The sequence below is a fragment of the Lepeophtheirus salmonis genome, chromosome 5 (genome assembly GCF_016086655.4).
Source record: "Lepeophtheirus salmonis chromosome 5, UVic_Lsal_1.4, whole genome shotgun sequence".
Classification (NCBI taxonomy): Eukaryota; Metazoa; Arthropoda; class Copepoda; order Siphonostomatoida; family Caligidae; genus Lepeophtheirus; species Lepeophtheirus salmonis.
Genome location: NC_052135.2, coordinates 14,086,182 through 14,098,337, shown reverse-complemented (window position 1 = coordinate 14,098,337; position 12,156 = coordinate 14,086,182). Strand labels below are relative to the sequence as shown.

At 35.0% G+C, this 12,156-nt stretch overlaps 4 protein-coding genes across 5 annotated transcripts; 1 reads left to right on the top strand and 3 right to left on the bottom strand.

Moving 5' to 3' along the window:
* Positions 1-249: 249 nt before the first annotated feature.
* raptor (regulatory associated protein of MTOR complex 1) lies at positions 250-5,254 on the bottom strand. The gene is made up of 5 exons (XM_040711573.2): positions 4,616-5,254; positions 3,088-4,300; positions 2,525-2,870; positions 1,990-2,464; positions 250-1,925 (listed from the first exon to the last, which is right to left on the bottom strand). Exons 1-5 carry the CDS (start codon positions 5,252-5,254, stop codon positions 573-575), a joined length of 4,026 nt encoding a protein of 1,341 aa, XP_040567507.1. The 3' UTR covers positions 250-572.
* An 87-nt stretch (positions 5,255-5,341) lies between these two features.
* Urm1 (Ubiquitin-related modifier 1) lies at positions 5,342-5,677 on the bottom strand. Its single transcript, XM_071888961.1, has one exon. It carries the CDS (start codon positions 5,675-5,677, stop codon positions 5,342-5,344), a length of 336 nt encoding a protein of 111 aa, XP_071745062.1.
* Positions 5,678-5,935: 258 nt separating this feature from the next.
* On the top strand, positions 5,936-9,047 carry LOC121117220 (ras-related protein Rab-18-B). Of its 2 annotated transcripts, XM_071888299.1 has the most exons (4): positions 7,597-7,678; positions 7,762-8,051; positions 8,113-8,313; positions 8,400-9,047. In XM_071888299.1, the coding sequence occupies exons 2-4, from the start codon at positions 7,881-7,883 to the stop codon at positions 8,640-8,642; spliced, it is 615 nt and encodes a 204-aa protein (XP_071744400.1). In that variant the 5' UTR covers positions 7,597-7,678; positions 7,762-7,880; the 3' UTR covers positions 8,643-9,047. The 2 variants fall into 2 exon arrangements, with proteins under 2 accessions (XP_040567510.1, XP_071744400.1); XM_040711576.2 differs by having other exon boundaries at positions 5,936-8,051.
* On the bottom strand, positions 9,041-11,233 carry mldr (mitochondrial ribonuclease P catalytic subunit). The gene is made up of 6 exons (XM_040711575.2): positions 10,134-11,233; positions 9,932-10,075; positions 9,725-9,872; positions 9,521-9,654; positions 9,246-9,465; positions 9,041-9,186 (listed from the first exon to the last, which is right to left on the bottom strand). The coding sequence occupies exons 1-6, from the start codon at positions 11,144-11,146 to the stop codon at positions 9,049-9,051; spliced, it is 1,797 nt and encodes a 598-aa protein (XP_040567509.1). The 5' UTR covers positions 11,147-11,233; the 3' UTR covers positions 9,041-9,048.
* Positions 11,234-12,156: the final 923 nt, after the last annotated feature.

Below are 12,156 nucleotides of genomic sequence, written 5' to 3'. Positions count from 1 at the left end.
TCTTCATACATAATCCTCTATCCTAACATGGCTAAAAAGAGCTAATAGTATCCTCCGTATGGCTCAGGATTAGACTTATTAAAGAACAAGGAGGATCCATTACAGATTATGACATTACAATGATATACAAGACGGGAGTAATTAATTTATATTATTACATGGATGATGATTTGATGAATCATCACTCAGTGAAGATGGCATTTCTTTGAGGACTACCTACGTATATCAATAGAATGTGCCAATGATAAGTTGTTTGAACATAATTTTTATTGCATATTCGTATTATATAACGGAAAACGGGCTATGAAAACTTTTTTTGTGTTCTTCTTTTTGCAACAGGCGGTTTGTTTAAAGGAGGTTTGTCACAGTATAATTATTAGTTATTACAGAGAATGTTTGGTGTATAATTTCAGGGTTTTTCTTCTTTTTTTATCTCTTTTTCAAAAGTACTTTATAATAAAATCTAAAATAGTATAGCAATAGCTTAGCACCCCTACGAGAAATACCCATTGCAATAAATAAATAAATTAGTAATGATAGTAATCAATCTAAAAATAACCATCCATATGACGTCAGGAAGAACTACGAAAACCGAAGGATGTAATAGAGGAGTCCGTAGTAGATGCTCCCCTCGCATAGACTCCTAAAGTCATAAGATGAGGATGGAACTGGAGGGACTTAACGTTGACGAGTCTTTGACCTAGAATACCGTCATAGTACTTTATAGCATTGATTTGAGGTCCGTTGGAAAGGAGTGAATGTATTGAACAGACTTGAGACGATGTCCAAGATGCAGCAATTTGAGCTCTCTCATGTATACTAAGGGACGAAATTGAGTGATTTCCGACCGATGCTCGAGGGCCTCCATCACTAATTTGAACTGTTCGACATGAAGAGAGAGCGCGAGGTTCATAAAAGCGAATGATCCCATCTCCAGCCCCAGCTACCATACTACCCGGTGAAGAATGTCCGTCGATACCACCCCGAAGCTTTAAATCCAAAATGGCTGTATTATGCTCACGATATATCTGGGTACAAGAAGTGGAGAGTCGCTTGTCCATTATTCGAATTGAGCCATCACTAAAGCCTACAGCATATACCCAAGGAGTAGAATCGGTACAAGATATATGAGTGACATAAGTTTCCGGAGATACCGTCCACTCATGAATTTTAAGCTCTTTTTCTGCATCCCATAGCCGAATAGCACGGGAATCTCCGCCACCAGCAATTAGACAACGATTAACAGATTCCCAACAAATTTTAATCCCTCCATTATTGCCATTTGAATTGCCATGTTTACTTCCATACAAAGGTCCAGTTACACGTTTGGATGTAGTACTACACAAATCTGGCATAGCGAACCATGCAGTAACTAGAGCGGGCTCTACATCAAAGTCTCGCCAAATACGCACAGATCCGTCATCCGACCCAGCAATGAGCATAGCTTTCTCATGAGCATTGATATATTCTATGGCAGTGACACGACTCGACTTATTTTGACTGAATGAAAGGGAAGATACTTTAGCTCCAGTCCCTATATCATAAATGTTGACAATTGATTTTGAACCAACAGCCAGATAATTATTAAAGGGATGAAATTTAAGAGAATATGCAGGCTCAGAAAATCGTATCACAGACAATTGTTCCTCAATTTTACCCCCATTTCCATTACGAACTCCGTAAGTAAACTTTTGAGATTGTTCAGAAGCCTTAAAGCGAATAGAATCATTTCGTTTGTTTAGCCAATCCCTTTCCCAGTGATATGGTGACTCTAAATCAGGCTCAGTATTTGTACAATCACTTTTCATCAATTCATTGGAAAAATAGGTTGAGGACCACTCCACAAACTCTGTCGATAAACATGGTTTCTCTACGAGAGTTGTCATAGATGTATTTGTTGGAGATGAGGAAAGTAAATCGAGATGCTATTTAAAAAAATTATACAAATATAATTAAATCAAAATACAACAATATTACAAATTCAAGTACCTGTAATGAATTTGGAGTTGCGGGGTGGTGTTGTCGACCATTTCTTGGAAGTGTGTTGTAGTTATTAGAGCCAGCAATTACATCTACTCCGGCGACCCCTTCGCCTGAGCTCCTTCGTTTCACTTTTCTCGAGGACGAAGGAGCTTTACTTTCTAGTTTTGCTGCTGACAGAAATGAGTTATTCGAGTTAGCTGGAGATGAAGGAACACTGGATGAGGATTTCCCCTCGCAAATACTACTCTGCATTATTGGAGTAGCTGAAACTTTACGAGTAGCAGGAGTAGAAAATGATGAGCTGGAGGAAGAATCCTTTAAATTTTTAGAAGAATTTCTCTCACGTTCACGGCATTTGAGGTATTGAAGGAGCTGATTTGCCATTGAGGCTACATCATCAAAAGGATCAATTGATAGACTCACAAGTCCAGCATAAATTTTACAATATACACCACCATAACTAGATATAGCACTTGGAGTGCTATGAAATAAATCATATTATTTGTATCAAAAACATTATAACAGTAATAATAGCACAAACCTTGAGGTTATAGAAACTTTAGAAGTTTGTTGAACAAGTCGATCCAAAGAAGGTGAGGAAGCACTGGCTTGAATTCGTGAAACTCTTTTCATATTAGGAGTGAGAGTATTGCTAGTTTGGGGCATTTTATTGACGGCAGCATTTTGCTGTTTTTCCCCTTTAATAACATTGATAAAATTAACTTCAAAGGCATAAACAAGCCATTGAATTGCAACAACCAATTCCATACGAACCATTGGGCTTGCGTCTTCAGCAACAGTATTCAGGAGGTATAGGGCAATTTTGTGATCCAAACTTTCAGCATGGGTATTTGGAGTATAATCATTTGTGGAATGAATAAACGTTCCTGAAAAAATGATAGTACAAATTATAATATTAGTATTTACTTTTGTATATTAGAGTGCTAGGGGGACTTTTTTTTTAAAAACTAAACTTGCATTATTTTCCAGATGAAGTTTTAGAAAAAGACAAAAAGTGCAATAATAAAAAAATACCCATAAAACGAGGGAGACTAGTATTAATTATTATACATAAATAGAGATTGAGAGAGGTGCAAAAATTACCTAGAGCAAATACCGCAGCGGTACGAACTTCTGGAAAAGGATCGTTGAGTAATTCGTACAATCTTTCATGCACGTTATCTCTAGCTCCTCTCCATTTAGCTGGTTCATGATTATCCCATACTCTACCAAGGGCAATGGCTAACCATTGCCTCAAAACGGGTTCATGATCATCCAGTTGTTCTAAGCAAATTGATATAAGATTTCCATGTTCTGCTTGTCTCTGCCCAATTTTATAATTATAGACCATAGATGCAAGCACAAATGCAGCACCTGTGCGATGTTCAGGCATCATGATTGGATCTTTGAGAACAAGCAGAAAATAATTATGGCAGTTCTCCCGTGCAAGATCTGCTTGACAAGAAGAATCAACAGCCAATATTTTTGTCCATATAGATACTAATAAAGGTCGAAGCTCTCTTGCAGATGATTGCAGAAGACGGAGTACATATGGAAATATTCCCACACATAATGCCAAGTTCACAGCCCATGGCCCCAAATCCAAAAACCGACTGAGCAAATCTAAAGCTCTCAAACGGTGATCTTGACTTAAGAGGACTTGGAGGACAATAGGTAATTGTTCAGGAGGTTTACGATTATCTCGACCATATTTCAACCATACTTGAAAAGCAGTCAGTTGTTCTTCAAAGAAGGAAGAGGATACGTAAGATTTCTTTTGATCAATAATGCCAGGTAACTGTGACAGGGACATATCTACTGCCAAGTCCCAAGCCTGCCACATAGGATGCTGATGTGTGGGAGGTAGCTTAGGTTGAGAAACTGGAGTGCAATCATAGGATCGCATTATCCTTTCTGCTAAAAGAAAATTTCTAAACAGGGACGCAACCAATAAATCCTGACGAAAAAGTTTCTGAAATAGGTCACGACTAAGAGTATTCCAAGCAATGGTGTCAGTTATAGCTGTAAAAATCCAATTTAGTTCGCCTAACATAGTACGACGATCATTTAATTGGCCAGGTATTTTATCTAACATGTCGAGAGTTACATTAGGAGTAATTTTCCCTTTATTTTGTAATATAAACCAACGGAGAACTATTTTAACAGGTGTTGTCAAGCAAGACGTAAACAAGTCTGCAGGAAGCTCCGGATTCATTGGCAGAAGCTCGTTTGCTGAACAAGCAGCTAACTGAATACAGTTTCTAGGAGACCCTGGGGGTGCTGGAATTGAAGAGGAATTGATTCCTTGAGAATTTACCTGGAAGCATGATAAAAGCGTTGTTAGTATTAAGTTAATATTAATTTGTGTCTTCATATAAGAATATTAGATTATACGTACTAACATTCATTTTTAGTAGTTTCATCTGAGCATGTGTTATTTCATTTAGTATACTAAGCAAATATTTATTTAAAAAACAATATTTTTATATAAACTTGCTACTGAATGATGAAGTTTCTTTTTCAATGAAAGAGATAGTTACTAATAAATAAATGAAGTGACAATTTGAAGATGAAAAAACAAGAAAAGGCGTATTTAACTTAAAGCATGACATATTAGAAGCATTAATATTACCTGCTCCATATATTCCTTCTCGTGCTGGCGTGCAAACTGTTCAAAAGCAATAACAATTATACCCGCATTAGAACAATCATAGACAAATATAGATGGGGAGCCCATCCATGTTTGAAGATCGTAGAGACTCAGGGGAATATACTGAGTGTAATTCCGATTAAAAACCCAAATCTCTCCGTTTGCCGTTGGTTTCGGGACCCCATGACCATTATAATGAAAAAGAACTCTTTCATCCCTAGCGTTTTTACGTAGAGCCATAGCTAGGCGTCGGACTTCGTCCACAGTTGGGTCCAAAGATTGTCTATACCTAGCCCTGGGTTGCCAACGTTCATATTGTCTTAGAAGAGCAGATCCAATGAGATTAAGTGCTCTTGTTGGATTGAGAAGAGTTGGATCAATCCATGCCTCAATACAAGCACAAGGGGAGGTTTTCGTCACATCCGGAGGATCCACCCCGACATTGAGGCATACCACAAGAGCAACACTCACAGTTTTCATTCGTTCAAGGAGTCTCCAAGGAGTAGCGGCAGTTGAGGAGGAATCTTGAGACTCGTCTTCTTTCGAAATCCGCATCTTATGTCTTGGTCGAATGAAAGCCAATGGATAATCCTCATTTTCTAACAGTGTTGTTGCTTCCATTTTAAAATTGGAGGATTTGGAGTGCGATAAAACTTAAAAGTACTAGAATAAGGAGTTATGAGAATTCAAGGAGTGTGATGGGCCTTCTTATCCACCGTGCAGAGTGGAAATAAAAGAAATTTGATCCTGGGATTTCAGTAGGGTTTCTTCTTTCTCACAGAGTTCCCAATCCTCTTGGTTGATGAGCACAAGGATCCCGGGCCGCACTGTTCCGTTTCGCAGAAATAAAGATACTTTCTCTTCGATCAAGAGATTCTTTTTAATCCAGAGCAAAAGATCTGCAAGAGTAATCCCGGATCCAACTGAATCAGATGAAATCTCCACCTCCACTCCGAAAATCCCTCTCTTCTCACTGTAACTTGAATTTAGTAACGATTCCGCTCCTCCGCTGAATTCCAAATTCAGACAACAAGTCGTCGACATGTTTAATAATCCACAATGACTCGGATCCACATGGGAATGTTGCTTGGCTAGATGGGTTCAGCTTTGCCAGACTAATACCTCACTTTAAGCAGTAATTAATAGTTTTATTTAATTTTATAAAATTACTTTTCCGTCACTTCTTTTTTCCTCACTTCCTTTCTTTCTCTCTCCCTCTCTTTCTATATATGTTTGTGTGTGTGTGCCTCTCTCTCTCACTCACTCTTTTCCTAATTGAAACCTTCTATTTTTCCTCGAGTTCTACGCATTAAATACTAAATGTGTAGAGAATAGATGAAAAACAAGTAGGGAATTGAAATAAAAAGAGAAGAATTCATCAGGCCAGATTACAACAATTACGATTTACTCAAATCACGCAACTCCGATAAATATACTGTACATAGATGATGGGATATAAATATAGAAGCAATCCAATAATCTTGAGTTAGAGAACATGTGTTGTTAGGATGTACTTTTATATTAACATTTGTCCACTTTTCTTGTATCGATATAAATTGTCATGTAAATCCGATTCTTTCAATTTTTTTAATGATTCAACAGGCTTGCTCATGATATTCATTATTATATCAATAGGGGCCCTGTAACAGAAATGACCATGGCTACTACATTAAAAATATCAATACTTTTTCGATTTCCAATAAAAGGATATGTGGTCCAAATTTGTGTATGTTTTAGTTGGCCCATGTTGGAGGGAGGTAAATATTTTGAAATTACTAATATTTCTTTTAATTTTGAATTTACTATATCTTCAATGTTTATATTATTACAGAAAATAATCCTTAAAGTATTTTTAATTAGGGGGACCAATTCTCCTCTTTTAACCATCCTGAAATCTACTTACAGGGCGAGCGTATGTAGGTTTATATTTTTTTTTTAGGGGGGCTGGTTTTTGCAATTTTATTTTAAATCCAAAAATTAAATTTCAAAAAAATTTCAAAAATCCACAGTTATTCATACAAAATTAAATTTCAAATATATAATTTTTTGCAATTTTATTTAAATATTACATTTATTGAAGAAAAATTTCAAAAATCAATAGCTGTTCACAGAAAATTAATTTTTTTGGAAACAAATTTGAATAATTAAATTAAATTTTAAATATTTATTTTTTGAAAAAAATTTTCAAATAAAACATTTTTTAGTAAAAACAAAAATTCCTAAATTTTGGGTGGGGGCTACAGCCTCTCCAGCGGTTCCCTTGTGGACACCTCTGACTGAACGCATGAAAAACTGTACATTTTATGAAATTTATAAAATAAATACCCCGGACAGGATATAAAAAGTGGACAGGTCCGGGAAAATGAGGGCGGTTCATCATTCAACAGCAAAAAAATATTTAATAATTTTATTAATTACTGAGTACTGGCCCCTCCACTTTCAAAAAGGGTGCAGGGAGCCAGACTATTAGTATACACTGATTTATTCATCATAGCGCCTACATGATTTGGAAAATGGGATAGCTATTAGCTTTATTCATTTTGGTGCAAAAATCTTGTTTAACTGCATTCTGTCATCAGAGTCTGCGTGTCTTTCTTGAATAATTGAATAGATACAACTAGACTCTGCATTATAATTCGTATTATATATTAATTTTATTGTTATTTTCTCAATGAGGAAATACCTAGATATTTCATATGGCTTTACAGTTTACTGTAATGAATTAAACGAAGAAAGTCATTCTTACAGTAAATATTAAATATACTATGAAGAGTATTTTGTACTCCTAGTTATAGAACATAATTAAGGTTGTACCAACTATCAAGCTAAATGAAAAATCACTTAAAAATTAAAATTAAACAAACATCATAAAGCCCCATTTTCTGTAGTTAATTACTTTATTCCTGTTGGAAATAAATTGAGAACTCAAAGACTACCTACCTAATAATAAATAGCTTTACTTGTGCGTGATGTATTTTATAATATGGATGAATACCACGCATGAATGAAATCATTTCTATATTAAGATTTAAGAAGAATTGCAGAGTTGAGTTCGAGTTCAGATAATTATTACGTGTATCGTATCAAGAAGCACTCCATCACTAATATCATTTTTCTTCTCTCTTTAGTCTTTGTTCAGTGTCAGTTATTTTATATTTATTTTTTGACATCAAATAGCAATCATTATTAATAATAGCAGAACATAGAAGTCGTAGTTTCAATATATGAGAATAATAAAGCAGGCAAAATGATCGAGGACCCAATTTTAACTAGTTTGAAGTTACTGATCATTGGAGAAAGTGGTGTGGGGAAATCTTCCCTCCTCCTAAGGTTCACGGAAGATGCATTCGATCCAGACCACTCAGCCACAATTGGAGTGGATTTTAAAGTCAAAACCCTCACAGTTCAAGGAAATAGAGTAAAGGAGTCTGAGGATTGATTCTTCTCGTTATTGATAATTGGATATTTTTCTATACTAGGTTAAATTAGCCATTTGGGATACAGCTGGACAAGAACGATTTCGAACCTTAACGCCCAGTTATTATAGAGGGGGACAAGGTGCCATTCTAGTGTACGATGTCACAAATAGAGATTCCTTCTCAAACGTAGAAAATTGGCTCAATGAGTTGGATACCTACGCAACAAATCATGACATTGTGAAAATGCTAGTTGGAAATAAAGTATGTGGCAGGGATCAGATCTTACTCAAAAAGAGATTTTTTCCTATACAACGTCAATTGATATTTATATCTCTTTTTGTTTCCAGTGTGATCTTGAAGAGAAAAGAGCGATTTCGAAGGAAGAAGGACAAAAATGTGCTAGGAAGCATAGAATGATGTTCATAGAGTCTAGTGCTAAGACTCGAGAGGGAGTACAACTTGCCTTTGAAGAATTAGTTGAAAATATTATTCAGACTCCCGAACTTTGGGAAGCATCCTCGAATAATAGAATTAATGTAAATTCAAACAACAATAACATTCAGCCAGGTTCATGTACTGGATACTGCTAAAGTCCTTTAAGGGTATTATATTAATTATTTCCAATATTTTTGTCTATAAATGAACGTCATTGTTTGGAGGAATTGTTCGTACGGCTTCAAAAAGAAAGAAAAATATAAAAAGAGTGTTACCGTTTGAGTGATTTAATTGTTCTTGTCTTAAACTTATTATAAAACTTTTTATCTTAATATATTCTGATTTATATATATTTACGTATTTCTCCATTTGACTAAAGTACTATGTTAATTTTAATATTGGTGACGGGAAGCTCGTTAATGTTGCTATTTAACTTTATATGCGTGGAAATTATACCTCGAGATGTGTTAACTAAAAATTATCAAGCTTTATGCTGACTTCATAAATACTTTAAAAGTGGGATGACGCTGCATTTTAATGTAATAAAATAATATAAGGAATCTAAGTTTTATTAAAATTTAAACATAACCACTGACTAGGAACAGATAAATGTCCTTTATCTTCTTCATATCTTTGAAGTAGAGGTAAATGCCAACTTGGTCCTTCCTTTTGAGTTCGAAGTTCAAAAGAATGTGGGTCCTAATCAAACAGGAAATTAAGTCAGTCTTTTTTCTTAAAATAAATTGATTAAACATTACAGTAACTACATATCGGTACTTCATTCGCCCTTGCGCACGGTCAGGAGTCACCCATACTTTGTGGTGACATTGGTGAGTAAGCTGCCATCGCGTGAAAAGACTTTGAAGATTTGAATCTTCGAGCAAGTAGTTGTGCTGACGTAAGCGATCATTAGAAACAAATAACGTTCCAAATCCACTGGAAAGTGCCGCCAGCATCATAAACGGATCATCCTGTGAACTGAAAGTAAAGTCTTATAGAAATGTTACAAACTCCATGTATAAGAAAAGCTTACTCTCTTTTGGCAGTATAAATGTGACAAAGTTTGGATATTTCTCTATAGTCAGGAAAACGCTGGATCCCATCGCGATGTATTATTACGATATTTTTCATTCCCCTGTTGTGAAGCGTCGTTAAGATACCTAATATCTGTTTTAAAATGAAATCATATTGTTAAAAATCCAAACTATTAGTTAAGAGCCTTCAAACTCATGCTTACATTTTTACTTTGAGTTAATAGCATTTTTCGACCGACTTTGGATTTGGTAAGAGACCCATCTTCAAATTTAGGAAGATGTGTAAGTGCAACGTTTAGTCCATCAATAACCACATCGTATTTATTTAGTTTGGCACAGAAATTCTCAAATCTATTTTATAGGCAATTTAATATATATAAATTGAAATATGTATTTAATTTAGAGTTTACCGCTCCACTTCTCCAGGCAGAGAAGATAAATATATATCGCCTTTTTTCAGACATTTCTCAAATATAGCATTTCTCAATTTTTCTATTTCGGATGGATCAAATTTATCCCTCTTAAGTCGGACCGCACACGACTTACATATCCCTCTAAAAACATTTAAAATACTTATTTTATAAAATTGTACTTTAGTTTTAATACGATCACCGATTCGACATATCCTCCATTTTAATGATAACATTCTTGTCCAACTTTTCTAATTTATCTTTGAGAGCTCGGGCAACATCCCAACTAATAATACTCCAATGTTTTCTAAAGAATTGAAATAAAGGCTCCAAGTCATCTTGATTTTTTACACAATTTATATATTCTTTATAAACACGATCATGACTCTTTTGAACCTCTTCCACTTGAACATATCTGAGTTGAAAATTATTTGTTATAAAGTTTTTTGCACTAATAATGGACCAAAAATCCTTTGTTGGGCCCTCTTCTTTTAAAGTTCTGATAGCTAAACGTTCTCCAGCCATTACAGCTGAGCGTGTGACTCTTTCTTCCACATCTTCTTTATGAGGAGATATATTTTTAGATAAATACAAAGGAAGGGCATTCTCTCTCCATTTCCTAGTGTTGGAATACGCTCCGATAATGTAAGAAATGTTATGATCCTTTATATCCAAACTCTCAACTATATTGAGAGTGTCTTGAGCGATGGAAAGTATCGTTCTTTCAACTTTTACTTTTTTAATTTTATCCTCAGCACGCCCAGCAGTTTCAAGTACTAATAGACGATGAGACAGTGTGATATTTTTCGAAGAAGAATTTTCAATATAATTGAGATATTGTATCGCCAATTCTGGATCACCAAGATCCCGTATGGCGCGTAAGAGGAACACATCAATGTTATCCTCTGTTAATGAAGATTCAAACCTTTTTTTAACTGAATTTACAAATTCAAAGGATCTCTGATTTCCCCGATGAATATCATGTCTGTAATTTAGGGTTCTTTGAACGGATCTTTGGAGTTTTTCCGAGTAAGAAGGAAGTTGAGCCTCAATAAGATCATTTATCAGCCAAGTCCAAGATTTTTTCTTCGAAAACGATTGATTTTTGTCTTTTATGGATAAACGATCTATCACCATTTCATAACAAGAGTCATATTGAGTAGAAAATAATCGAATCCATGGTCTTTTAATATGCATTAAGCGAGTAAATATCATTTCTGGCACAATTCAAAGAAATGTTAATAAATAAAATTAACTCATGCTTGTTATTGTTTACAAATGACGTCATAAGAATAAATTTTAAAAACACTAAATAAGTACGTCATTCCTTTTCCTCTTTCTTTTCTTTCTCAACCTCCGGACAAGATGGTGGGTTAATATTTCTGTGTATTATAAATCTGAAAATAACTATCGAATCCTTTGTTTCAGGCAAAACGTACTAAGAAGGTCGGTGTAGTTGGTAAATATGGAACCCGTTACGGTGCTTCTTTACGTAAAACCGTCAAGAAAATGGAAATTACCCAGCATTCAAAATACGTCTGCACCTTCTGTGGTAAGGAAAACATGAAACGTGAGGCTGTTGGTATTTGGAAATGTGGTACCAAGAATTGCCGTGTTATTGTTGCTGGAGGAGCATGGACCTACTCCACGACTGCTGCTGCCTCTGTTCGATCAGCTATTAGAAGATTGAGAGAAATGAAGGAGCTATAAGACTTATTTCGCCAACTCTCAAACGCTATTCATTTTATACGTTAACTCATGATATGTCTCCATCAAGAAAAATATACCCTTAACGTATTAGAACAAACATGTGTTCCGTGATTCTATTTAAATATTTGTGTGTTAGTTATTGAAAATTTGATTAAGGTTGGATGCTTGGTTTCCAAAAAGACAATGTCAACCACACTGTCTCTAGCTTTTAGTGCTGGCAATTTAGGAAATACTAGGCTCCTCCCCCTCAATAGAAATAATGGTTTTTTTACCACATTAAGAATAAGCTTAACTTGACAGGCATGGTTAGTATGGAATTAAAATACTAAGATATTCTCAAATCATCATTTCTTTGTACCATTCAATATATTTGATCTACCTTGATCTAGGAGTTGAAGTACACTGACATAACTACTTTTACTTTGCACATTTAATCAGTAAATATATTAAATTATATCCCATAAAAAAGGTTGGTAGTAATCTTTTTAAAAAGCTGTTCGTTAAAGCTAATATTT